The 27,588-nt window shown below is 42.8% G+C and overlaps 1 protein-coding gene across 4 annotated transcripts in view; it reads left to right on the top strand.

The window, feature by feature from the left end:
* Window positions 1-24,692, top strand: part of MYBPC2 (myosin binding protein C2) — a 137,983-nt gene extending 113,291 nt beyond the window's left edge. For all 4 annotated transcript variants that reach the window (XM_077259631.1, XM_077259630.1, XM_077259628.1 and 1 more), the window contains 6 exons: window positions 2,979-3,118; window positions 4,574-4,733; window positions 11,073-11,209; window positions 12,748-12,934; window positions 21,359-21,398; window positions 24,483-24,692. In XM_077259631.1, the coding sequence (XP_077115746.1) occupies window positions 2,979-3,118; window positions 4,574-4,733; window positions 11,073-11,209; window positions 12,748-12,934; window positions 21,359-21,369 (635 nt within the window). In that variant the 3' untranslated portion in view covers window positions 21,370-21,398; window positions 24,483-24,692. The remainder of the gene's footprint in view (window positions 1-2,978; window positions 3,119-4,573; window positions 4,734-11,072; window positions 11,210-12,747; window positions 12,935-21,358; window positions 21,399-24,482) is intronic.
* Window positions 24,693-27,588: the final 2,896 nt, after the last annotated feature.

Below are 27,588 nucleotides of genomic sequence, written 5' to 3'. Positions count from 1 at the left end.
AACACACACACAAAATAAAGTCCTTTAATTGAAAGAATGACACAGACTCCTTTAATAAATCTTAATTAAATCATACTTACTGCATCACCCATTCCAGTGATGACACTGTCTCCTGCAAGAGAAATAAATTAGGTGTTAAATGGGGTTAGTAATGGGGGCACCTTATAAATGTCTCTCCATTACTAACCTCTGAGCTTGATGTCACATGACAAAACAAAGGTGACATCAACCCCTCCAACTATCACCCCACTTGCCACCCCTACATGACAAGTGGGAAGAGTGAGGCTAAGTGCCAGAATTGGCACATCCTATGGATATGCCTTTTCTGGGGTGGCTGAGAGCTGATGTTCTTAGTCTGGAATGGGGCCAATATCCATGATCCCTTCCTAGGCTATTAATATCAGCCCGCAGCTGTCTGCCTAGCCTTAGCTGGTTACTAATTATAGGAGGACTCTATGTAATTTTTTGGGGGTCACCATTTTAATAGCCAGTAAAGGCTAAGTATACAGCTGTGAGCTGATATTAATACTGTGTGAAGCTCCATGGGTATTACCCCCTTCTCAGGCTATAAACATCAGCACCCAGCAATCAGCTTTCCCTCTGCTGGTTAAGAAAATTACACAGAAGCCCACACCATTTTTTTCAGAAAAATAATATTTTAATAATTAAATACATGTACAGTAAGCTACACACACACACACTGTGCTAATTGTATATGTCACTGACATCTATATATCTATCTATTCTATGTGTATATACTGTATGTAATTCATCTACATCAATGGCTGAGGGTTGATGTTAATATGGGAAGGAGTCAATAGCCATATAGGTTCTCAGGCTATTAATATCAGCTCACAGCTGTTTGCTTAGCCTTCACTGGCTAATTTACAGGGGGACCCCAGAAACAAATTGACATAGGGTCCCCCTATAAAAATGTAACTAGCAAAGACTAGGCAGACAGCTGTGTTCTGATAATAATAGCCTAGGAAGGGGCCATGGATATTGGCCCCCTCCTAGACTAAAAATATCATCTCAGCTGCCCCAGAAAAGGCGCATCTATAAGATGCACCAAATCTGGAGCTTAGCCTAGCTCTTCTAAATTGCCCTGTAGCAGTGGCAAGTGGGGTAATGGTTGGGGGATTGATGTCACCTTTGTATTGTGAGGTAGCATCAAGCCCAGCGGTTAGTAATGGAGAGGTATCTATAAGACTCCCCCATTACTAACCCCATAGTGATATTATAAAAAAACATACCCAGAATGAAGTCATTTAATTGAAATAATGACACTGACTCGTTTATTGAATTTAAATTAAACCATACTCACCGAATGCCTTATCCACTGAAGCCAATGTCTCAAACAAAAATGTTCCTCACCTGTCCACAGAGAGGATAATCCATAATGTCCCACAACGATCTTGATTACTTAGAGCAGTCACTGATGTGACTGCTCTCAAAGACAGCTGACTATGCACTGGCACAGGAGGTAATTGCTCCTGCAATGTGTGACACTTAGTTGCCATGAGAAAGTTCACCAGCGTTCATCAGCTGAACAGCTCCGTTGATCTCCCTTATGGCATCTCAGTGCTATGCACTTGGGAGGATTGACGCTCCTGTCAGTGTATCGCCGATGGCCGGTTAGAGTAGTCACATCTCCCAATGTGACTTCTACACTTGAGATATCCATGGGACACTCAGGATTACATGGACTACGGCGGACAGGTGAGTATATGGTCAGTTATTATTTTTGATTTTTTTATAGGAGACATGGGCATCAGGGATTGGGAGTTAGGTGAGTATAATGCATTTCTTATTTGAATATGTATTTGTTTAATTTACATTTTTTTGCTTTTTTTTTATCTGTGAGCACAGGCACCGGCCGACAAGAGACTACTTCTCCCATCAGCGGTTCCTGCCATCACTGTTATCAATGACAGCAGATGTAGCCTGATGTGAAGAGTAGTATTTCATCAGCCGGAACCTGTTGACCTCTGGTAAGCTTTTACTGCGGGTCACAGTATCTCTGTGGGGTCACGCTGACATCTGACAGCGTGACCCTGCAGCGCTCTGACCGATGGTAAATTTTTTTTTCTTTTTACTTTGAGCACAGGCATCGATGGTGGTAACGATCTACCGGCAGTAATGTTACCGCCGATCAGAACCACCATGCCCCAGTGTGGGAAACACTGGCGTTTGTGCTGTGTATGCTTTTGTCTTTGCCTCCCATTGACTCCAATGGCGGTCGGCTACAATCAGCGTATATTTGGCGATTAAATCGGCAAATATTGCAAATTTGGCAATCGTAATCCGAACTGAATGTTGAAATATTCATTCATCTCTAATCACAAGGTTATTTTCTTAATTACTGAAGAAATCATTGTGTATCATAAAGACATCCTTTAACGTTCTCATACACATTAGATTAATGTCGGCCAAACATTGACAGGTTTGGCCAACAGGCTAATGTGTATGGGAGCCTCTGACAGATCATTATCCTGGGAAATAAGGATTTTGCATGTCCAATTTCGGTCTGCAAATTCTTTTGTTCTCTAAGAGATAAACCTCCACCAGAGATGTCTGACAGCAGCTCTTTTATAGAGAGGACAGGAGCTGTTGGTAGAGAGAGCTCTCCTGTGTTTGGGAGAGTCATTCGAGACAGTGGGCAGCTGAATGATCAAACAATGGTTTGGCCGACATCTATCTAAAATGTATGGAGGATTATTGTCCTGGGGAATTCTTGAAGAGTAAGTGGACATCCTTCTATGTAAGAATGGTGAACATTTTGTAACAGAGGTTCCTGTTCTGGTGGACTCAAGATGTCCATGTGCCATATGATTAGCCATGATCGAATGTCAAATGATAGAATAAAAAATAGTCTGAAAAGTATTTTTTTTTCCATTGCATTCTGTAATCGAGAGAAAGATTGAGCATTTTTGAAGACTTTGAGATGTTATGTTAAAAATGTTTGATTATTTTCCTAGAAAAACCTGGTGCCCCTCTATCGGTAACTGTCAAAGAAGTCTGGGGATTTAATGCTTTTGTTGAATGGCTACCACCGAAAGATAATGGGAATTCAGAAATCACAGGCTACACAATACAAAAGGCAGACAAGAAAACAATGGTAAATATGAAGGCTGTGTTTTTGTGGTTTTCCTGATCCCATCAGTTAATCTGGCTAGTGCCAAGATCAGACCGCTAGTACCTGTGACCTTGAGCTCTGGTGGCATTATTGCCTTGGCTGGAAGCAAAATGGATGAAGCCTGCAACTTGACAAAAGTTCCCATTCTGCCATCAGAATGCACTGACATACTTGAAACTTAAAACAGAAAACTTGTGACACTAAAGTCTACTCCAGGACTACTCCAAAATGGCCTGGTCATTTTGGGCATGGTATTATTTAATTCTGCCCCATTGTGACCCGATGCATGGGGCTGTTAAGGCTAAATTAAGACTGTTGACAAGTATGTAACAGGTCCCTTTGCATACGTCTATGTACGGGCACAACATACCTTCTGAAAAAAAATGTAAATATATAATTAATAATTATAAAAATTCTACAAAAATTAAAAGCATATATTAAATTAAACAAAAGGAAAAATTGTTTAAATTAAATTTAAATATTATAAAACTGTACAAAATATAAAGCAAAACAAATTTTGTTACGATATGTTAGAAAAAAAACACTGCAGTATTATAACCTAGCACACAAAGGAGAGAAAAGAAGTATATAATGTCTAATAAAAAGTCTTTGTATTTGAACATAGATAAAATGATTATGTAATACAACAAAAAGCAACAAAAAGGCTGCTAACCAAAAGCAGGGACTCAAAGAGCTATAAACAAAGTGGTGTCAGTTCACATTATAAGAAATAAACAAAAAAACTAATGATATTTTCACTTTTACTTGGAATATACTTTTCCCTTCCTCTAGCAATTAGGTAGTTCTGTGTTGAAGGATGACACTTATACGAAAAGATCACCTGTATGTATGACGTCCCTGCCACCCCGACGCACGTTTCACTTTGTCTTCTTCAGGAGGCATGATATTATAACCTTCAGATCATTTTTTTTATTGTTTTCGATTATATTGTCCTAAAGGCCAATAATGTTTATTTGTTTAAACTGATATAAATGCACTGAAAATTTACAAAGCTTAGTCATGGGTTTTCAGAATGTAGAATTGGAAATTTAAAGGATTAAATAGTAATGTGTACATTTCAGGGTTAAAGCTCCTGCAATCTAACAGGATATGGTCAGTTCCCCGATGTGAGAGATTATGTAGTGAAAAGAAGCATCTGAAATGCTGATGCTTCTATTGGATTCTGCAATCACATATTCTCCAGGGGCTCTGCTTACAATAGCAAAGATCTGGCAGAAACAAAAAAAAAAATCACAAAAAAATTGAAATATTAGTTTGACAGTATAAATTGTGAAAAAAATCCAAACAACAAAAAATACATTTTTTACTATATCTGCTTCATGAAAAACATGATGACAAATACGGTTTTAGAGTTTTCACTCTAGTAGCCATTTATATTTTATCTTGACATATCATGTGAATTTTTCATTTTGATAGGAATGGTTTACTGTATTTGAACACAACAGGAAGACTCAGTGTACCATTTCTGACCTTATCATGGGTAATGAATATTACTTCAGAGTGTTTAGCGAGAACATTTGTGGCCTTAGCGAAAATCCTGGTATTTCCAAGAACACTGCAGTCATCCAAAAAACAGGTAAAATCACAAATCCATTCCATTACATCTTATCTGACAGATTACCCACAAGATATATATATATTACCCAATATATATATTATCCACAAGGTATATATATTTTACATGGGTTGCAGGAAGATCCCATCACGGTCCCCTTTGATTTATTATTCGCTAACAGTCAAATCTCTCTGCAACAGTTTCCTAATTTTATATACTTCATTCATATTTTTAAAGCAGATCTTTCAGTAGATAAATAAATATTAAACCTTATGAGAATGGCATACTTACTTTGATAATCCCCATCAAAATGGCCATATAATTCTAATAATAGCAATTTATGAGTCCACATAGATCTGGACGCATAAAAAGCTCATTTTAATATCAAGCGGGAGAACATTAAAAAAAAAAGAGAAAACTGGCATTCTGACATGGATTATCAAAATAAGTACACCAACCTCATCAGGTGTAAGATATTTAGGTAATAATGTATGCATTTGGATTCTGAAATCTTCCAGTGGGGTCTCGTTTGGCTTAATCAAATGTGTATGTTAAGCCACAATGCATTATTCAATAACCAGTTATCTAATATGTTTGGAACCAACAGACTCAGTCCATAGAAATGTCAAGCTTAAAAAGGATCTGATCTGGCACATTAGAATTTAACTACTTTGGGACCACCCAAAGACTTGCAATATCTGAGCCTAACACAATTTAGTCTGACATTCTAAAATGTAAATTCAGACTAAGCAGCTTGCAGGAGATTGTGTTCATTAAGGCCCCGTCTCACATAGCGAGATCGCTAGCGAGATCGCTGCTGAGTCACAAGTTTTGTGACGCAACAGCGACCTCAGTAGCGATCTCGCTATGTGTGACACGTACCAGCGATCAGGCCCCTGCTGCGAGATCGCTGGTCGTGTCGGAATGGCCTGGGCCGTTTTTTGATCGTTGAGGTCCCGCTGACATCGCTGAATCGGTGTGTGTGACACCGATCCAGCGATGTCTTCACTGGTAACCAGGGTAAACATCGGGTTACTAAGCGCAGGGCCGCGCTTAGTAACCCGATGTTTACCCTGGTTACCAGCGTAAATGTAAAAAAAACCAAACACTACATACTCACCATCTGTTGCCCGTCAGGTCCCTTGCCGTCTGCTTCCCACACTGACTGAGCACCGCAAAGTGAAAGTGAAAGTACAGCACAGCGGTGACGTCACCGCTGCGCTCTGCTCTCACTGTACGGCGGCACTCAGTCAGAGCAGGAAGCAGACGGCAAGGGACCTGACGGACATCAGATGGTGAGTATGTACTGTTTGTTTTTTTTGGTAACCAGGGTAAACATCGGGTTACTAAGCGCGGCCCTGCGCTTAGTAACCCGATGTTTACCCTGGTTACCCGGGTGCTGCAGGGGGACTTCGGCATCGTTGAAGACAGTTTCAACGATGCCGAAGTCGTTCCCCTGATCGTTGGTCGCTGGAGAGAGCTGTCTGTGTGACAGCTCCCCAGCGACCACACAGCGACAAAACAGCGACGCTGCAGCGATCAGCATCGTTGTCTGTATCGCTGCAGCGTCGCTGTGTGTGACGGGGCCTTTACTCTGCCTGCCTTACTGATTGCTCTTTACACAGCACTGAACCAGTGCTCACATATACAGATTACGAAGTACTGTATGCTCGGTCGGGAGCACTGTGGTAGAAAGGGATCTGGAGTTTCCAGGTCCTATGAGACACAGTCAGCTCTGTTATGCACAGTGGAGGCAAAATTTCCACTGTAACTGGGACTAATACACCAGGAGCTAGTTACAAGGGAATCTAGAAATAAAAAGATTGTATTAGTATGTAAAAATCCACCCTCCAAGCTCTTTTTAAGACCTTATGAGGGCACAGTATGAAAAATAAATAAATAAAAATAAATAAAAAAGAAAAAAATAAATAAAACTATTAAAAAGTGTATATATATGAAAATAAACAAAAAAATGTGCCTGATCGGATCGGGAGTGGGGAAAATGGCCTGGTCCTGAATCTGTTAAGAAACAGTTGAAACTAGAAGTTTACATACACTATATAAAAAGATACCCATATTCATGTTTTCTCAATATTTAACATGAAATCATAATAAATATTTTCTGTTTAAGGTCAATTGGGATAACCATTATCTAATATATAATTGCCTAGAATACTACTTCCTGCAATTTGTGCCAACTTCCGTGGCTTTGTCTGGAGCTAATGTCCGGAGATAATGTCCGGAGCTAATGTCCGGAGATAATGTCCGGAGCTAATGTCCGGAGCTAATGTCCGGAGATAAGTGACGTCACCAGTGTCCTACACCCAGGCAGAGCACAGGGGCCCCAGGCAGCATATGGGGCCCCAGGCAGAGCACAGTGGCCCCAGGCAGAGCACAGGGGCCCCAGGCAGCATATGGGGCCCCAGGCAGAGCACAGTGGTCCCAGGCAGAGCACAGGGGCCCCAGGCAGCCTATGGGGCCCAAGGCAGAGCACAGTGGCCCCAGGCAGAGCACAGGGGCCCCAGGCAGCATATGGGGCCCCAGGCAAAGCACAGGGGCCCCAGGCAGCATATGGGGCCCCAGGCAGAGCACAGGGGCCCCAGGCAGAGCACAGGGGCCCCAGGCAGAACATGGGGCCCCAGGCAGAGCACAGGGGCCCCAGGCAGAGCACAGGGGCCCCAGGCAGCATATGGGGCCCCAGGCAGAGCACAGGGGCCCCAGGCAGAGCACAGGGGCCCCAGGCAGCATATGGGGCCCCAGGCAGAGCACAGGGGCCCCAGGCAGCATATGGGGCCCCAGGCAGAGCACAGTGGCCCCAGGCAGAGCACAGGGGCCCCAGGCAGAACATGGGGCCCCAGGCAGAGCACAGGGGCCCCAGGCAGCATATGGGGCCCCAGGCAGAGCACAGGGGCCCCAGGCAGCATATGGGGCCCCAGGCAGAGCACAGTGGCCCCAGGCAGAGCACAGGGGCCCTAGGCAGCATATGGGGCCCCAGGCAGAGCACAGTGGTCCCAGGCAGAGCACAGGGGCCCCAGGCAGTTTATGGGCCCCAGGCAGAGCACAGTGGCCCCAGGCAGAACATGGGGCCCCAGGCAGAGCACAGTGGCCCCAGGCAGAGCACAGGGGCCCCAGGCAGAACATGGGGCCCCAGGCAGAACATGGGGCCCCAGGCAGAGCACAGGGGCCCCAGGCAGCATATGGGGCCCCAGGCAGAGCACAGGGGCCCCAGGCAGAGCACAGGGGCCCCAGGCAGCATATGGGGCCCCAGGCAGAGCACAGTGGTCCCAGGCAGCCTATGGGGCCCCAGGCAGAGCACAGTAGCCCCAGGCAGAACATGGGGCCCCAGGCAGAGCACAGGGGCCCCAGGCAGCATATGGGGCCCCAGGCAGAGCACAGTGGTCCCAGGTAGAGCACAGGGGCCCCAGGCAGCCTATGGGGCCCCAGGCAGAGCACAGGGGCCCCAGGCAGCATATGGGGCCCCAGGCAGAGCACAGGGGCCCCAGGCAGCATATGGGGCCCCAGGCAGCATATGGGGCCCCAGGCAGAGCACAGGGGCCCCAGGCAGAACATGGGGCCCCAGGCAGAGCACAGGGGCCCCAGGCAGCATATGGGGCCCCAGGCAGAGTACAGGGGCCCCAGGCAGCATATGGGGCCCCAGGCAGAGCACAGCGATATTTTGGACCACTGTGCGGTGTTTCAGACCCCCTGTGTGATGTCTGGGGCCCTGTTCTTAAGTATATTAAAGATTAAAGTAACGTATATTAAAGTATATTATAGATCAAATTTGACACGTTTATGAGCACCATTGAGTGATATACTCAAGAATGACATAATTTTTCAACATTTTATGGTTTCAAACTGTAAACACTCAGTTTTTTTTACTTCAACCAGAAAACGACTGTTCAGGATATGATAAAAGTCATAGTATTCTGAATCTTTAACTTATAAAGATACCTTTACATGGGGTAATTATTGGTTCCAGAGAGGCTTTCGGCCGATAATCGTACACATGGCTGGTGACAGGACAATACAATATAAACGTTCAAAGGTAAACACTGATAACATTAAAATCTAATATATAATTGCCTAGAATATTACTTCCGGCAATTTGTGCCAACTTCCGTGGCTTTGTCCGGAGATAATGTCCGGAGATAAGTGACGTCACCAGCGTCCTACACCCGCTCAGGGTGGACAAAGATATATGCCTTCGTGGTGCGCGGCACTTTTCTGATTGGTTGCCGCCTGCCGCGAGCGACCAATCAGAAATGTGCCGTACTGTCAAGAATTGTCAAGAGCTGGTGAGTGCAGCCATTTTTTGTTCTTTCTTACTATTATTTATTAATTGTATTATTCTTACATTTGAATAAATAAAGTATATATGGATTCTAGACTCCCGATTCTTTAGAATCGGGCTGCCATCTAGTTAGTAATATTTGCCAAATGCCAGAGTAATGAGGGAGAGAATGTTTTAAGTCATTTTTATTACTTACTGCAAAATCAAAACTTTACATACACAAAAATTACTATGCCTTCAAACAATTCTGGACTGCCCATATGATGATGTCACGTGTTTGGAAGCTTCTGACAGGTTTTTTGGCAACATCTTAGTTAATTAGAGACACACCTGTGGATGTATGTTAATGAAACACCTGAAACACATTGCTTCTTTGTGTAGCATCATGGTAAATTCTCAAGAATTCAGCCAAGATGTCAGGAAAAAAATTGTGGACTTGCACAAGTCTGGTTCATCCTTGGGTACAGTTTCAAGATACCTGAATGTGCCTCGTTCATCTGTACAAACAATTGTATGCAAGTACAAACAAGGTGGGAATGTCTAGCCATCATACTGCTCAGGAAGGAGAAGGGTTCTGCGTCCCAGAGATTAACGTGCTTTGGTCCGACATGTGCATATCAACCCAAGGACAAAAGCAAAAGTCCTTGTGAAGATGATGGCGGAAGCTGGTAAGATAGTGTCAAAATCCACAGTAAAATGAGTACTGTATCAACATGGGCTGAAAGGTCACTCACCCGGGATGAAGCTATTATTCCAAAAGAAGCATAAGAAAGCCAGATTATCGTTTGCAAATGCACACAGGAACAAACCTTAATTTTTGGAGACATGTTCTGTGGTCTGATGAAACTAAAATGGTACTTTTTGGGCATAATGACCATCGTTACATTTGGAGGAAAAAGGGAGAAGTTTGGAAGCCTAAAAAGACCATCCCAACTGTGAAACATGGGGGTGGCAGCATCATGTTGTAGGGTTGTTTTGCTGCAAGAGGGACTGGTGCACTTCACAAAATATATGGCATCATGAGAAAAGAAGACTATGTAGCAATACTGAAGCAACATCTCAAGACATCAGCCAGGAAGTTAAAGCTTGTGCAGAAATGGGTCTTCCAAATGGACAATGACTCCAAGCATACTGCCTTATGGTAACAAAGTGGCTCCAGGATAACAAAGTCAATGTTTTGGAGCGGCCATCACAAAGCCCTGATCTCAATCCTATTGAACATGTATGGGCAAAGCTGAAAAGGCCGATGCGAGCAAGGCGACCTACAAACCTGGATCAGTTACACCAGTTTTATTAGGAGGAATGGGAACAAATTCCAACCAACTATTGTGAGAAGCTTGTGGAAGGAGATCCCAGATGTGTGCCCAAGTCATTCAGTTTAACGGTACCAAATACTAATGAAATGTATGGAAACTTTTGACTTTGCAGTAAGTAATAAAAATGCCTTGAAACATTCTCTCTCTCTCATTATTCTGGCATTTGGCAAATATTAATAATTATGGTAATCCTAACTGACCTAAAACAGGAAAGGTTTATTCTGATTTCATGTCAGATATTAAGAAAATCATGCATATGTGTCTTTTTATATAGTGGATGCAAACTTCTGGTTTCATCTGCATCAAATCTTTTGTGCCTACTGCAATATGTTGCTGTCAGCACTATCTTGCAAGTTCTATCCTTTTTTTCCATTGAAGTGTACGTTCACGCTCCGTCAAAAGTAAAATATTAAAAGGGACGTGGGGGAAATAATTAATTGACCTTTATATGAGCAGTAATTTACAGTGTACTACTAGCGTTAGATCTTCTGAAAACCAGGAGACCCCGAGATCTTGGATCTGGAGCTTATAGGTTTTATGCCAAAATGTATTGCATTTGACAATAAATAATTTTGCCTAAACTTTCCTTGCGGTTTCCCCCCAAAAAAAAATAATTTTGGACTAGCAATATCTATTCATCACATATATTTTGTTATTATATTTTCCAATATTTTTATTAATTTAACAGTCTTACAATAAAAAGGACAAAGGCAAAATGGAATTTTGTTAATTTGTTTTATATATTTACAGGTATAATCTACAAACCACTGGACTACAAAGAAAAAGATGTCAGCATGCCTCCTAAGTTCCTTACCCCTCTCATAGACCGTGTTGTAGTGGCTGGCTACAGCACAGCATTAAATTGTGCAGTAAGGGGCTTCCCGAAGGTTCGCAGTTTTCTATATGTTTAATAATTGTGTTTTTTTTGTATTTTAAATGCCTTAAATTCACAGAATATAAAATGTAAATATGTCATTTGGTTACACAACATAAACATAATGTTTGCAATCAGAAAGAAAATGCAAGAAAACCCAAAATACATACTGTACATTACACTGTATATACAGTGATCAGACATAACATTACAGTAGTAAATGATGATAATATCATGACAATGGCACCTGCCAAGAGGTTGAATATATTAGGCAGCAAGTAAACAGAGGTGGATTCATCATTTTGTGCCTTTTTTGTCTTGTTTTTTGTGTTTTGCGCCTTTTATGTGTTCATCCTTTTATTTATCATGGGCACAATTTATTAAGACTGGGATTTTAATGAAGAAATAGGTGGCGGATGATGCACTAAATTCTTTAGGAGGAGCATTTTTTTTAATGAATTTGGTGCATGTTTGTACTGCATATTCCACCCCTGGGAATGTATACTAGGCAGGGGTTGGCTTATGTCCTTGGCCACTTTTGTGCCACTCATTATGATGAATTTGTCAGGCAGGTTCACTACACTTTGGCAGAGCTGGTTGAGACTAGCAAAAAACAGCCAAAGTCCAATTTCAAGGAGTTTTAGAATTCTGGCAAAAAACTTTTGAAAGGGGTTGTCCACTACTCCACATTTCCAGGGCTCACGTGAGTGCCGACACTGCTGGAAAAGCTTTGGCACTGGAGGTGAGTGTAGACGTTTTTATTTTAACGGGGTAAAATGAGGAATGAGAAGGTGTTGTCCAAGTGGTGGACTTTACGAGTCAAATTGTGTTGGCTAAATAAGTGGATCATCTCCAAAATGGCTGGTCTTACAAGATTTTCAGTGGATGTAGAGGTTAATACTTACCTAAACTAAAGGCCTCACTCACATTAGATCAATATTAGATCAAATATTTTTTACATCACTATCAGGAAGGACACTCAACCACATTGGTGTGCATGGCAGAATTGCAAGGAAAAAGCCACTGCTCTACAAAAAGAACATTGTTGACTGTCTGCAGTTTGTTAACGATCACCTAAACAAGTCAGAAGCCTATTAGATCAATGTTATGTGGTCAAATGAGCCCAAAATAAAGCTTTTTGGTTAAAATGAATAAGTTTAGAGAAAGAAAAACACGGCACTACAGCATAAAAACCTCACACCATCTGTGAAACATGGTGGTTGTAGTATCATGGTTTGGTCCTGTTTCGCAGCAACTGAGCGAGGATGACTGGACATCATTGATGGAACATTCAATTCTAAATGTCAGGACATCTGAAAAATGTCAGGTTCATATTTCTGACTGATTTGTTTCCTATGATTCTCTTTATCTACTTTTAGGACTTGGTTGAATATATGATATAGTTTTAAGTCAAAAGGATGCAGAAATATGGAGAATTCTGAAGGGTTTACAAACTTTCGAGCACCACTGTACTTATGAGATCCTGCACTGTAGGTACCTGATTTTACATAATGTTATTACATAGGTTCTTATTTATTTCTTCTTCTACAGCCCAAGGTCATATGGATGAAAAATAAAATGGAGATCAGAGATGACCCCAAATTCATCATGAAGCACAATCAGGGGGTTCTTACTCTGAGTATCCGGAAGCCCAGCCCTTTTGATGGTGGAACCTACACATGCAAAGCCATTAATGCACTGGGAGAAGCTGAAGTTGACTGCAAACTGGAAGTCAGAGGTGGGACTGTAGTCTATAAATATATTTTATAGATTGCCCAGATACAGTTTTTAGATTGTGTTAATGCAATATATTGTTCCCTGGTTTCAGACATTTCAAGATGGACAATTTATTGAATTATTGATGGTAAAAATGCTCACGCTGTCTGGTTCTCGGGGCAGCTTCTATCTTTCTTCTCAGGGCATCTTCTTTCTTTGGTCATAGCTTGGCCTCTTATCTCTAGGCCAGGACTTCCAGCGACACCAGGGCTCAGAGGTCACTGAACATAGCACGAACATGACGTGGGATTCATAGAGACCTCTTAGACCTGGTCACAGTCGGATGTCCCAGACTAGAATGAATAGGCTGGTAAATCGGACTTGCTATGAGCTAAATAATAGGCGGCTCCGAGGACAGGACGGCGTGAAGCGGAGGGTCTGGACAGTTGAGCGGTAAGGTGAGCAAAAATATAAATATATCATTTTTTAGCATCTTAAATTTATTATGCTCTAGGGTTCTGGAGACTTCCGAGAGCATAAAAATGGGCCATTCAATTTGCTGTGAATAAATTTGCCGCAAATCGAATTTGCTGGGAAAATCCGCACAATTTCACAAATTAAAATTTTTCCAGATCCACTTATCTCTAGTTTCATTCTAAAACAAAAAGTTATGACTGTGGTATCTCTAAAACGTACATATTTTTTCCATTTTCATATTAAGATTTCATATCTTAACAGGGTAATCACAGAAAGTATGCTGACGCGTTTCAACTGCTTGTCGGCCTTAGTCATAACATGCAATGCATAAAAAATCATTACTGTATTTAAAAATCATTGGCCCCTGCCCAATTGACTACATCTTATACAAAAAAAATCATTCCCTAGAAAAAGCATACAATGATGGCCAAATATGTTGGCACCCTTGAAATTGTTCCAGAAAATGAAGTATTTTTCCTAAAAAATTATTGCAATTACATGTTTTGTTATATACGTGTTTATTTCCTGTGTGTGTATTGGAACACATAAAATCAGAGAAAAAAAAGCTAATTGGACATAATTTCACATAAAGCCCCCAAAATAAGCCAGACATAATTATTGGCGCCCTCAACTTAATATTTGATTGCACACTAGTGATGATCAAGTACTAAAATGCTCCATTGCTCAGTACTCGAATGGGACAGGTCGGACGTTAGGATGGGTTTAATAATAATAATAATAATAATTTTATTTATATAGCGCCAACATATTCCGCAGCGCTTTACAACTTATAGAGGGGACTTGTACAGACAATAGACATTACAGCATAACAGAAATCACAGTTCAAAACAGATACCAGGAGGAATGAGGGCCCTGCTCGCAAGCTTACAAACTATGAGGAAAAGGGGAGACACGAGAGGTGGATGGTAACAATTGCTTTAGTTATTTGGACCAGCCATAGTGTAAGGCTCGGGTGTTTATGTAAAGCTGCATGAACCGGTTAACAGCCTAAGTATGTAGCAGTACAGACACAGAGGGCTATTAACTGCATAAAGTGTATGAGAACACGATGCGAGGAACCTGATTATTTTTTTTATTTTTTTTTTTTCATTTTTATTTATTTATTTTTTTATTAGGCCACACAGGGATAGTTAGGTTAATGCGTTGAGGCGGTAGGCCAGTCTGAACAAATGCGTTTTTAGGGCACGCTTAAAACTGTGGGGATTGGGGATTAATCGTATTAACCTAGGTAGTGCATTCCAAAGAATCGGTGCAGCACGTGTAAAGTCTTGGAGACGGGAGTGGGAGGTTCTGATTATTGAGGATGCTAACCTGAGGTCATTAGCGGAGCGGAGGGCACGGGTAGGGTGGTAGACTGAGACCAGAGAGGAGATGTAGGGTGGTGCTGAGCCATGGAGTGCTTTGTGGATGAGGGTAGTAGTTTTGTACTGGATTCTGGAGTGGATGGGTAGCCAGTGTAATGACTGGCACAAGGTAGAGGCATCGGTGTAACGGTTGGTGAGGAATATGATCCTGGCTGCAGCATTCAGGACAGATTGGAGTGGGGAGAGTTTGGTAAGAGGGAGGCCGATTAGTAGAGAGTTACAATAGTCCAGACGAGAATGAATAAGTGAGACAGTAAGAGTTTTTGCAGAGTCGAAAGTAAGAAACGGGCGAATTCTAGAAATATTTTTGAGATGCAGATAAGAAGAGCGAGCCAGTGATCGGATGTGGGGGGTGAATGAAAGCTCGGAATCAAGGATGACCCCAAGGCAGCGGGCATGTTGCTTGGGAGTAATGGTGGAACCGCACACGGAGATGGCAATGTCAGGCAAAGGTAGGTTAGTAGAGGGAGAGAACACGAGGAGTTCAGTTTTTGACAGGTTCAGTTTCAGATAGAGGGAGGACATGATGTTAGAGACAGCGGTAAGACAATCACTGGTGTTTTCTAAGAAGGTCGGAGTGAAAGCAGGAGAAGAGGTGTATAATTGGGTGTCGTCAGCATAGAGATGGTACTGGAAACCAAATCTACTGATTGTTTGTCCAATAGGGGCAGTATACAAAGAGAAGAGGAGGGGGCCTAGGACTGATCCTTGAGGAACCCCAACAGTAAGGGGAATGTGAGAGGAGGAGGAACCAGCAAAACATACAGTGAAGGATCGGTCAGAGAGATAGGAGAACCAAGAGAGAACGGTGTCCTTGATGCCGATGGAGCGGAGCATAGTGAGGAGGAGCTGATGATCCACAGTGTCGAATGCTGCGGAAAGATCCAAGAGAATTAGCATGGAGTAGTGACCATTAGATTTAGCTGTTAGTAGGTCATTAGAGACTTTAGTGAGGGCAGTTTCAGTAGAGTGTAAAGAGCGGAAGCCAGATTGAAGAGGGTCGAGAAGAGAGTTATCTGAGAGATAGCGGGTAAGACGGGAGTGGACCAGGCGTTCCAGGAGTTTAGAAATGAAGGGAAGATTAGAGACAGGTCTATAATTAGCGGCACAGTTTTGGTCGAAGGAGGGTTTTTTAAGTAATGGATGTATGATGGCATGCTTAAATGAGGAGGGAAAAATACCGGAAGTGAGGGAAAGGTTGAATATTTTTGTTATGTGAGAGGTGACAGCTGGGGAAAGGGACTGGAGGAGATGTGACGGAATGGGGTCACAGGTGCAAGTGGTCGGGTGAGAAGATGCAAGGAGCCTGCTTACTTCTTCTTCTGTAACTGGTTCAAAGTCAGAGAGTGAACTAGATGCAGTGGGGGAGGGAGGACAATGCCTGGTATGAAGAGATTGGGAGATGATTTCCTGTCGAATGTGGTCAATTTTTTCTTTGAAGTAATTGGCCAGATCGTCAGCGCGGAGATCTGTGGTTGGGGCCTGCTCTCTTGGGTTGAGTAGGGACTGGAAAGTGTCGAAGAGACGTTTAGGGTTATTGGACAGTGAGGTGATGAGGGTGTTGAAATAGGTTTGTTTGGAGAGGTGAAGGGCAGAGTTGTATGTTTTTAGCATGAACTAATAATGGATGAAATCTTCGGGTAGATTAGATTTTCTCCACAATCGTTCGGCGCACCTGGAGCACCGCTGCAGGAAACGTGTTTGCAGCGTGTGCCACGGTTGTCGCCGTCTGTGTCGAGTTGCTCTATGTATAGGAGGAGCAGCTTCATCCAGGGCACTTTGCAGGGTTTCATTGTAATGCTTCAGAGCAGAATCAGGACATGAGATAGAGGAGATTGGGGCCAATGAAGACTGCAAGTTCTTCATAAGTTTCTGGGTGTTAATGGCCTGTATGTTTCTATAAGTGTGGAAAGTGGGGGTGACCTGAGCAGGATGGCAGTTCTTGATAGAGAATGAAAGAAGGTTGTGGTCAGAGAGCAGGAGAGGGGAGTTTGTGAAATCATCCACTGAGCAAAGCCGGGAGAAGACCAAGTCAAGGGAGTTTCCATCTTCATGGGTTGGAGAGTTAGTATGCTGCGAGAGGCCGAAAGAGGAGGTTAGAGATAAAAGGTGACAAGCAGATGGGGAGAGGGGAGAAACAATGGGGATGTTGAAATCACCCATGATAAGGGTGTGGGTGTCACAGGAGAGAAAGTGTGGAAGCCAGGTGGCAAAATGATCCAGGAACTGATGAGAGGGGCCAGGAGGACGATACACCACCGCCACTCGCATGGAGAAGGGGACGTAGAGTCTGACAGCATGGACCTCAAAGGAAGGGAATACAAGTGAGGGTACTTGGGGGATAACTTGGAAGGTACATTTGGGTGAAAGGAGCAGACCAACGCCTCCACCTGCTCTGTTGTCTGATCTTGGGGTATGAGAAAAGTGTAGTCCACCATATGAGAGAGCAGCAGCAGCAGTGGTGTCTGACTGCTGGATCCAGGTTTCAGTAAGAGCCAGGAGATTAAGAGAATTAGAAAGGAAGAAGTCATGAATGAAGGAGAGTTTATTACACACAGAGCGAGAATTCCAAAGAGCACAATTGAAAGAGACAGAAGGCATGCATGGAATATTAATAAGGTTAGAGGGGTTTCTGGGTGTAGCAGTTGGGAGGTTTGACTGGCTATAACATGGGGGGCCAGGGTTTGGAGAGATGTCTCCAGCGACTAGGAGAAGGAGGATAGAAAGAGTGAGCAGATGGTTAAGTGATTTGTGAGAGCGTCTCTTGTGTTGGATGGTGGGACTGAATGGATCTGCGCTGTTAAGCAATGTGAACAGAGCATGAGTGCTATACATAGGAGAGGCAAGGACAGAGGGGCCGATATGGATGGAGTTTAAAGAGTTGATGCAAGGGCGGTGACTGAATGCAGCAAGTAAGTCAGTCAAGTAACGAGTATAGCGGAATCAATGGGAAATGCTAGCATTTTTCTTCAGAAGACCCTAATAGGAGGGCGGAGAGGGGACAGGAAAATCACTAAATGAATGTAAGCAGCACTCAAATTGAATGGGATCAGCACGGAGAAGACACCTGGATTCATTTCTTACTCCCAGGTCGCTGCTGGGAACTAAAATAAATAATTTAAAAAAAAAATGATGTGAGGTCCCCCCCATTTTTGATAACCAGACAAGTAAAGAAGACAGCAGTGAGGCTGATATCAGTCTGGGAAGGTCCATTGTTATTTTGCCCCTTCCCGAATGCCCTAGTGTGGTGACAATCGGGGTAATATATTTGGGGGGTTGATGTCAGCTGGCATCAAGCCCAAGGTTTAGTAATAAAAAAAAACCCACACACACACACAGGAAGTAATAGTTTATCAGAATAAAGACTCCCCCATGTTAGGAGTAGAGTTCCCACCGCTGCACAGGGGGAATCTCGAACCATGTCTGCTGCGGTCTCCCATTCTGCATCGGCCGCAGTGGAGCCTGCTCAGCAGAGACATCGGTCCCAGCGTCTCACTGAATCTGACACTGTGCAAAGGGTTACTGCTGCCTCTCCAGGCTCTGCTATTGTACCCTGCACTGGTCTGCGGCGAGCAGGCTTTTCTGGGACTAAGTCCTGCTTTAAACACACTGAGCATGCCCAGGGTAAGATCTCTCAATGGAGATCAAGGGTCACATGCTCAGGTACTGCAGCAACTTCCATTGGTCCTCCAGGAAGGTCCTGTATCTGATCAAGTTCTGTGGCAGCCTTCCATTGGTCCTTCTTGGAAGGTCCTGTAGGTGCTACAGCTATAAAAGGTTCTCATGACCGCACGGCCATGCGCTAGTGTCAAATATGTACGAGCTCAGCGCCAGTGTGGTCGTGTGTATGCAGTCAGGGACCCGGCTGAAATAAGCCCCTAGAATGCTGGCACCTCCGGCGAGGAGTTTTTTATGAGTGCATTCAGGGCTGGCTAATAGCCATTAGTATTCCGGCTCCACCGGAGATGAGCTGGGTGTTTGGTTTGGACTGCATGACCACTGTCGGCTCAACTCAGTAGCTGTGTCCCCTGTGAGCTAAACAGGGCACAGCGTTCTCTTTACTACGGGCTCTGTGAAGTAACAGAGTCCGTTTATACTAATTTACTTCACCGCCTTACTTAGCAGCAGGTTATTTCCTGCACGGTGGATCCCGGGTTGCGAACACACCTATCTCATCTAATAAATATATTTGGTGCATTCCGCCAACCCTAACACCCCACACTTTCCTTCATTCACCAATTTATTATCAAAAATGTTCCCACAAAGCTCCTCCGAAGTAGTCCACGTTCCTCGCATCAGGCTCTGGAGTCTGTGAACAGCACTAAAGTACTGCTCTACACAGGCGCCAGGTAGTGATGACAGCTTCATTAGAGCTGCTGGCTCGCTGCAACGATCAGACTGAGCCAGTGTCTCTGAATAGTGGTGTCATCACTACCCAGCGCCTGCGAATAGCAGTAGTTGTACTTTACTGCTATTCACAGTCGCTGGAGCTGCATTTGGGAAACGTGGATTACAACAGAGGAGCTTGGTGGGAAGATTATTGAAAATAAATTGGTGAATGAGGGATAGTCTGCTTTACCTTGGCTGGTTATCAAAAATGTCATTTTTTAAAATAATTTATTTATTTGTTTAGATAGACATGCCTATGGCATTACCGTGTATGTCAGGCAATCCTTCCTTGTTTATTGGCTGTCTAACATCCACAAAACATGCGGGACGGGGACTTCATCATAGTGATTGAGTAACGAGCGTAACTGAGACTATTGAAGCAAGTAAAAAAAAGGAAATACCCCTGGTTCTTGAGGGGTTAAACAAACTATTCATTTTTTTGTTGCTATATAGAAGCAAAAGTAAATTTGTATACTAGGGTCAGTTTATTTTTGCATGTAGTAGGACAGTGGGTCCCAAGAATCAATGCTACTGATGGGCCCTTGTCATATTCCAATCTCCTGACCCTGCGCCCATTGCACACTGTCACGATTCAGCAATCCAGGCACTTATTTCTCTTTAAGAGGTTAAATAACTGGTTACAGATTACAATATATGTCGCAGATTCAGCGTTTAGACTGAATTTATACGATAAGATTATTTTGTATCCACCCAAGTCGATGATAACCAGACTGGAGAACATCCTGTTTATAAAAGAAGCTGCACACAATCTTCTATAAAAGATTTCCTCGGCTTAGTAATTATGATTTAAGGTCTAAAGGTACCTTCACACGAAGCGACGCTGCAGCGATAGCGACAACGATGTCGATCGCTGCAGCGTCGCTGTTTGGTCGCTGGAGAGCTGTCACACAGACCGCTCTCCAGCGATCAACTATGCCGAGGTCCCCTGGTAACCAGGGTAAACATCGGGTAACTAAGCGCAGGGCCGCGCTTAGTAACCCGATGTTTACCCTGGTTACCAGCGTAAAATCTAAAAAAAACAAACAGCACATACTTACATTCACGTCCCCCTGCGTCCACTTCCTGACTGACTGAGCGCCGTACAGTGAGAGCAGAGCGGTGACGTCACCGCTGTGCTGCTTTCACTTTCACTTTGCGGCGCTGAGTCAGAGGAGGAAGCAGACTGCAGGGGACGCAATGTGAGTATGTGCTGTTTGTTTTTTTTACATTTTACGCTAGTAACCAGGGTAAACATCGGGTAACTAAGCGCGGCCCTGCGCTTGGTAACCCGATGTTTACCCTGGTTACCAGTGTAAAACATCGCTGGCATCGTTGCTTTTGGTGTCAAACACAACGATACACAGCGATCGGACGACCAAATAAAGTTCTGGACTTTATTCAGCGACCAGCGACATCACAGCAGGATCCTGATCGCTGCTGCGTGTCAAACGAAACGATATCGCTAGCGAGGACGCTGCAACGTCACGGATTGCTAGCGATATCGTTATAATGTCGTTTCGTGTAAAGGTACCTTTAACCTAATTCTGGGAGACACCTTAAAGCTACAGCGCAGACCATAAAGTATAATAAAGAAACTGCGCCATCTGGTGGCAAGTGTTGTGAACAACACACAGAGATTTTGTTTCTTTTTAAGCTGTTTTTGTTCAGTGGTGCATTTAATACAATAGCATGTGATTGATTTTATTCAGCAGGGCTTATATTAGCAGAAAAACATGTGCAATGACCTAACCTAAGAGAAATGTGGGAACACGTAAGAAAAAAAAATGGAACTCTTTGCCAAGTAGAATGTTTAAATCACCCAAAACTCAAAACGTACGAAGAATGTTCCCAAAATTGGGTAGCAAAAACAATAATCCATCCTGTGTTTTGGGGGCTTTTTCGATTGGCAATATGGTTTTCCATATCACTATGATTATGGCTATGCTGTTTCCCACAGCCGGCATGGCGATCCAGCTCCTACGTAGGGTTGGTCAACACATATATCAACGAATTCTTTACATTCTACCAGAATCCACCGGTGATACAATCAAGTCTTCTCAAATGTCAGAAAATGAAAAAAAAAGCAAACTATGTATCAGTATCTGGCTTCATTTATCGAAAATCTATCGATGATACTTTCCCGTTGGAAATCGGAATGTTTATGGCTGACATCTGTTCTCTATTTTTTGTTGTAGTTCCCCAGTAAAGATGCCTCCAGTAGAGTAAAGAATGACAGTAAGTATCAAATGTGTGTAATCGTTCTTTCTCCAGGGCATCATCTGATCCCGCGGCCAGCATGGATTATCAAGCCAATAACTAACCGCACACCTCAAGCCAGCCACCAATAAAACACATGTGTACTTGTACCAATGCCAAAAGTGAAGCCCGACTCTGACATTTTGCTTTTTACAGAGTTTGAAATTTTATAGGGTTACGACAGTGACTTATAGGAGTCCCATAACCTATGACCTTAGTCATTGCGTGACCCGACATTGCACGCTGTGAACCATGTTTATGCCCAGTGTAAACTGATTTTTATATGCTTCCATCTGGGGAAAATTAATGAAAAATTGTAAATGCGCAGACACATTTTTTATAGTCTTACTGACTGCGGGGTGAAACTTATTCTTGCAATAAATGGTTAAAAGGGCTTTAGAGTTTCAGAAAAACCCCAATGCAGTTTGTTTTGGAAAAATAAATTTTGCGTTACTCACCCTCCCCAGGTCCAGCACTGAACCTCTACCGCTAATCACGGTGTTTCTTATTATCTACAGCTTTAAAGAAGCACACCTCCTCCCATCAATGTTTTATCCTCTTAATATATTGTATTATACAGCTCTTACAATTGCTCATTTTGCCTTTCTACCCAGCTGATTATTCTCTTTTTTTCTCTGCTCTTAGTAGAAACAGGAAGTCGTCTGTCCTTGCATTAATCATTCCCCTCTTCCCCTTCTGACCCAGTTGCTCCACCTCCCCCTGCCAGCGACTTTTGCAATGACTCATACAGAGAAAATTGACCTCCTGTTTCTACATAGAGCTTAGAAGGATTCGGCTAGTCAGTTTTTAATCACGTGATGTCATAGACCTAATGGAAAAACGGAAAAGAGAAGAATTAAATGGACAGAAAGGCAAAATGAGCAATTGTAAGTACCCAGTGATTTTATATATATATATATATATATATATATATATATATATATATATATATACACACAGTGTATATATATATATATATATATATATATATATATATATATATATATATATATATATATATATATATATATACACAGGACAGACCAAAAGTTTGGACACACCTTCTCATTTAAAGATTTTTCGGTATTTTCATGACTATGAAAATTGTACATTCACACTGAAGGCATCAAAACTATTAATTAACACATGTGGAATTATGTACCTAACAAAAAAGTGTGAAACGACTGAAATTATGTCTTATATTCTAGGTTCTTCAAAGTAGCCTCCTTTTGCTTTGATGACTGCTTTGCACACTCTTGGCATTCTCTTGATAAGCTTCAAGAGGTAGTCACCGGAAATGGTCTTCCAACAATCTTGAAGGAGTTCCCAGAGATGCTTAGCACTTGTTGGCCCTTTTGCCTTCACTCTGCGGTCCAGCTCACCCCAAACCATCTCGATTGGGTTCAGGTCTGGTGACTGTGGAGGCCAGGTCATCTGGCATAGCACCCCATCACTCTCCTTCTGGTTAAATAGCCCTTACACAGCCTGGAGGTGTGTTTGGGGTCATTGTCCTGTTGAAAAATAAATGATGGTCTAACTAAACGCAAACCGGATGGAATAGCATGCCGCTGCAAGATGCTGTGGTAGCCATGCTGGTTCAGTATGCCTTCAATTTTGAATAAATCCCAAACAGTGTCACCAGCAATGCACCCCCATACCATTACATCTCCTTTTCCATGCTTCACGGTGGGAACCAGGCATGTAGAGCCCATCCGTTCACCCTGTGTCACACAAAGACCCGGTGGTTGGAACCAAAGATCTCAAATTTGGACTCATCAGACCAAAGCACAGATTTCCACTGGTCTAATGTCCAATCCTTGTGTTCTGTAGCCCAAACAAGTCTCTTCTGCTTGTTGCCTGTCCTTAGCAGTGGTTTCCTAGAAGCTATTTTACCATGAAGGCCTGCTGCACACAGTCTCCTCTTAACAGTTGTTGCAGAGATGTGTCTGCTGCTAGATCTCTGTGTGGCATTAACCTGGTCTCTAATCTGAGCTGCTGTTAACCTGCGATTTCTGAGGCTGGAGACTCCGATAAACTTATCCTCGGAAGCAGAGGTGACTCTTGGTCTTCCTTTCCTGGGGCGGTCCTCATGTGAGCCAGTTTCTTTGTAGCGCTTGATGGTTTTTGCCACTGCACTTGGGGACACTTTCAAAGTTTTCTCAATTTTTCGGACTGACTGACCTTCATTTCGTAAAGTAATGATGGCCACTCGTTTTTCTTTACTTAGCTGCTTTTTTCTTGCCATAATACAAATTCTAACAGTCTATTCAGTAGGACTATCAGCTGTGTATCCACCAGACTTCTGCTCAACACAGCTGATGGTCCCAAACCCATTTATGGGGCAAGAAATTCCACTTATTAAACCTGACAGGGCACACCTGTGAAGTGAAAACCATTCCCGGTGACTACCTCTTGATGCTCATCAAGAGAATGCCAAGAGTGTGCAAAGCAGTCATCAAAGCAAAAGGTGGCTACTTTGAAGAACCTAGAATATAAGACATATTTTCAGTTGTTTCACACTTTTTTGCTAAGTATATAATTCCACATGTGTTAATTCATAGTTTTGATGCCTTCAGTGCGAATGTACAATTTTCATAGTCATGAAAATACAGACAAATCTTTAAATGAGAAGGTGTGTCCAAACTTTTGGTCTGTACTGTATATTATATATATACACAGTATATATATATATGTTGTTAGGAGTTCTTATTCATTGTCACATCCATAGCTCTGCAGCCAATCAGTGAGCTCAGCGGCTCTGCCCGAGTTGATGGCACGAGCTGGTGAACTCACTGATTGACTGCAGCATTTTGGATGTTAGATTAACACTGCAGACAATAACAGATCCCGGAGACATCAGTGGAGACTCACCACTGTATTCAGGGAGGAAAAACTCCTTTAGTTTTCTAGCCACTTTTGTACTGATCATACATTTCCATGAAGGTGTATCCTCTACAGAACAGATATATTCAGCATAAGTAACTCACTCATTCATTTTATGTTAGCAATTTGCTTCTATATAAACATGTTGTCAGTGATTTGTTCTTCATGTTTCCATCGCAGGGTTTGGAGGAGTCTTCTGCTGGCTTTCAACAACTTAACAGTGAAGAAAACAAAGGACAGTGCTGTCGACACCTCGCTCGTTTTGTTATGTCACATTTCTTTATTGGCTGTCTTATGTATTTGTTATTTGCTTTATCTGGAGAATTATTGGACTGAAATAGTCAAAGATGTCGAAAGATTGAAAACATTATTAAAGAGTTAAAGTGACAATTGTTAAGTGTTACGGCTACTTACTGCTTGGTTCAGTAGTCTATATATATATATATATATATATATATATATATATATATATATATATACATACATACGTACATACATACACTCACATAGCTTTATTTCACAATGCTAATTTTAATTTATTTGTTTATGTAACTCTTAAAATATTTATCAATATGACCTGTCAAAATTTTAGGTCACATCAATCAATCAAAATTACAATAATTAGAAACCTACTGCGATAGTATCAGGATAGCTTGAAGGGAATTTATCACCAGATTCAATCTGATGTAGGGGCAGAGACCCTGATTCCAGCGATGTGCCACTTACTGGGCTGCTTGATGAAGTTTTCATATAATCATTGTTTTATCAGCTGTGGTTCTGCTCCTCTTCTCAGTGATGAGCTGTTTATAACCTTGATTGACAGCTCTCTGCTTACACCGAAAGATGCCAGGGGTGGGAATAGTGGAAGTTTGTGAATATCAAGAACTACCTAAGAGAATCTTGTCACTGAGAGGACTAGCAAAGGAGCAGCAGATAAAGCGGTGTTTTATCAAAACTACAGACAAAAAGCCTGCTTAATGAAACAGTATTGGAATCAGGGTTTCTCAGATGGTGTTGCAAAATCCATGAAGTAGGGGCTGAGACATTGATTTCAGTGATGCATCACTTATTAGGCTGTGTGCTGTTGTTTCAATACAATGAGAGTTTTAGCAGCAGGAGATGATCACTACAGGATTAGATGTCTCATGCCTCCTAGTCCAAACAGCAATGATTAGCAGCTCACTGTGTATATAATATGTAGGGGGATAGTTTTCTTAGCTATGCTACATCTAAAATCTGTGATTACATCATAACTGCTGCACCCAGTAAACTAAGTGATACATCGCTGGAATCAGGATCTCTGCCCCTACATTAAACTGTTCTCAGATGAGGTAGAAAAAAAAACCTGGTGACACATTCCCTTTAAAGAATAAAAGGAGACTAAGCATAAAATTGCCTAGATAATTATTATTTTTACCTTTTCGGTGCTTAGAGAGAAACTTTGGAATTTCTTATGGTCACATTTGTTAGGATCCATTGAACATGATATTTTTTTCCCAAATGAAATACTGTGAATTTGCATATGAAGGGGGAGGCAATGTGTTTAAAGATGGTTCAGCAGGGGACCTAGATGTGGTTTAAGATTTGGATATAGAGCATTTTAGGCTGGCTTATATTCCGGGACTATTTGTGCCATTTTGCTATACCAAGTCCTGGCTGCTGTTATGATCTTTTTGGCTGATCACTGTTGCATTTTGCTTCTTTTATTGAATACATTTGCGGTCTGCAGTGCGCACCAAGGGGATTGGAGCGACTTCCGCCGGCATTCACTGCGCAGACAGTCAGTACATTGTCACCGTAGCTCACTAGAGCCTTGTGACTAATTGGATCTGTATGCTGCAGCGTTATCAAAGTTTCTATGTCAATAAAAGTTCATTGGGGCAAGACTGTTTATTCTCAGAAGTCTAGGACATGACTGTGCCGTATGGACAAAAGCCAGTGTCACTGCACTCGGAAAGAAAGAAAAGGCAATAGACAAAGCATTGTCTGCGAAACAATGGCCACACTCAGCCTTGTGTACACAGCACACCTGTCATAAAGCGACATTGTCTGGAGGTTAGACTCTCAGGAGACAGGACTTTAAAATAAGTCAAGGAAAAGTTTATCTGAGACAGAGCTAATCTTGTTTTTGGCAAGGAAAAAAAGAATACACTGAAGGGAAATAAATTGGCACCTTTCAAGGGATGGGATATTGGGGGAGTATTCAGTTTTTGGAGCTTTTGTGATGGAAGCAATAAAAACTGTCAAGAGTTAAGTTTAGTTGTCATTAAACAATTTTTATACAGATCGTTCATACAACAGCTACAATACTTTATCCACAGCCCTCCATACATATGAATGTACGGTTTCGCCGTGTTCTCTGGTGTTCTCTATGAGAGATCCGCTACAAGACTCTTCTTATTTTCCCGTAAGCAAAGAGGTCTGCTATCTGAAATCAAACTTGCCAGAATTTTCTCTCTGATGACATGTAATGTTGGTAGGCCCCCCATACACATTAGACTGTCAGATAATCCCACCGATAACCGATAGGTTCGGCTGATGGTAATCTAATGTGTATGGGGCTGTAACAGACGGCTTCATTGGTAGATGGTGGCAAGTCAAAAACACCAATAGGCTACATGTTTGTCGATTCGTGGTCACTTTAAAAAGTCTGACCGCACTTAACACGTGTGAAGAACTGACTGAGAAGTCAGTTCTAGATCGTTCTGATAACATACAGTGGCATGCAGTGGCGTAACTACAAAGTTATGGGCCCCGGTGCGAACTTCCAAATGGGGCCCCCCCCTGTAGCCCTGCCATGCAACTCAATGTAACCCCCATAGAATACAATGCAGCCCCCCTCATAGTAAAATGCAGCCCCTCCATACAGGGGCAGCGAAAAAGACACGAGCAAATGGTGACGAGGGGGCAGGGGAGAGGGCACAAGGGGGCTAGGGGAGACAGGCACAAGGGTAACATAGGGGGCTAGGGAGCGAGGAAGACAGGCACAAGGGGAGACATGGGGGCTAGGAGGCAGGGGAGAAGGTTACAAGGGGACTAGTGGGCAAGGGAGACTGACATAAGGGGACAAGGGAGACTGACACAAGGGGACTAGTGGGCAAGGGAGCCTGACACAAGGGGACAAGGGAGACTGACACAAGGGGACTAGTGGGCAAGGGAGCCTGACAAAAGGGGCACACGGGGACAAGTGGGCAAGGGAGACTGACACAAGGGGACACAGGGACAAGTGGGAAAGGGAGACTGACACACAGGGACTAGTGGGCAAGGGAGACTGACACAAGCACAA

Source organism: Ranitomeya variabilis, chromosome 4, assembly GCF_051348905.1.
Source record: "Ranitomeya variabilis isolate aRanVar5 chromosome 4, aRanVar5.hap1, whole genome shotgun sequence".
NCBI classification, from domain to species: Eukaryota; Metazoa; Chordata; class Amphibia; order Anura; family Dendrobatidae; genus Ranitomeya; species Ranitomeya variabilis.
The sequence above is the reverse complement of the archived record's forward strand: the minus strand, read 5'-3'. Positions and strand labels throughout refer to the sequence as shown.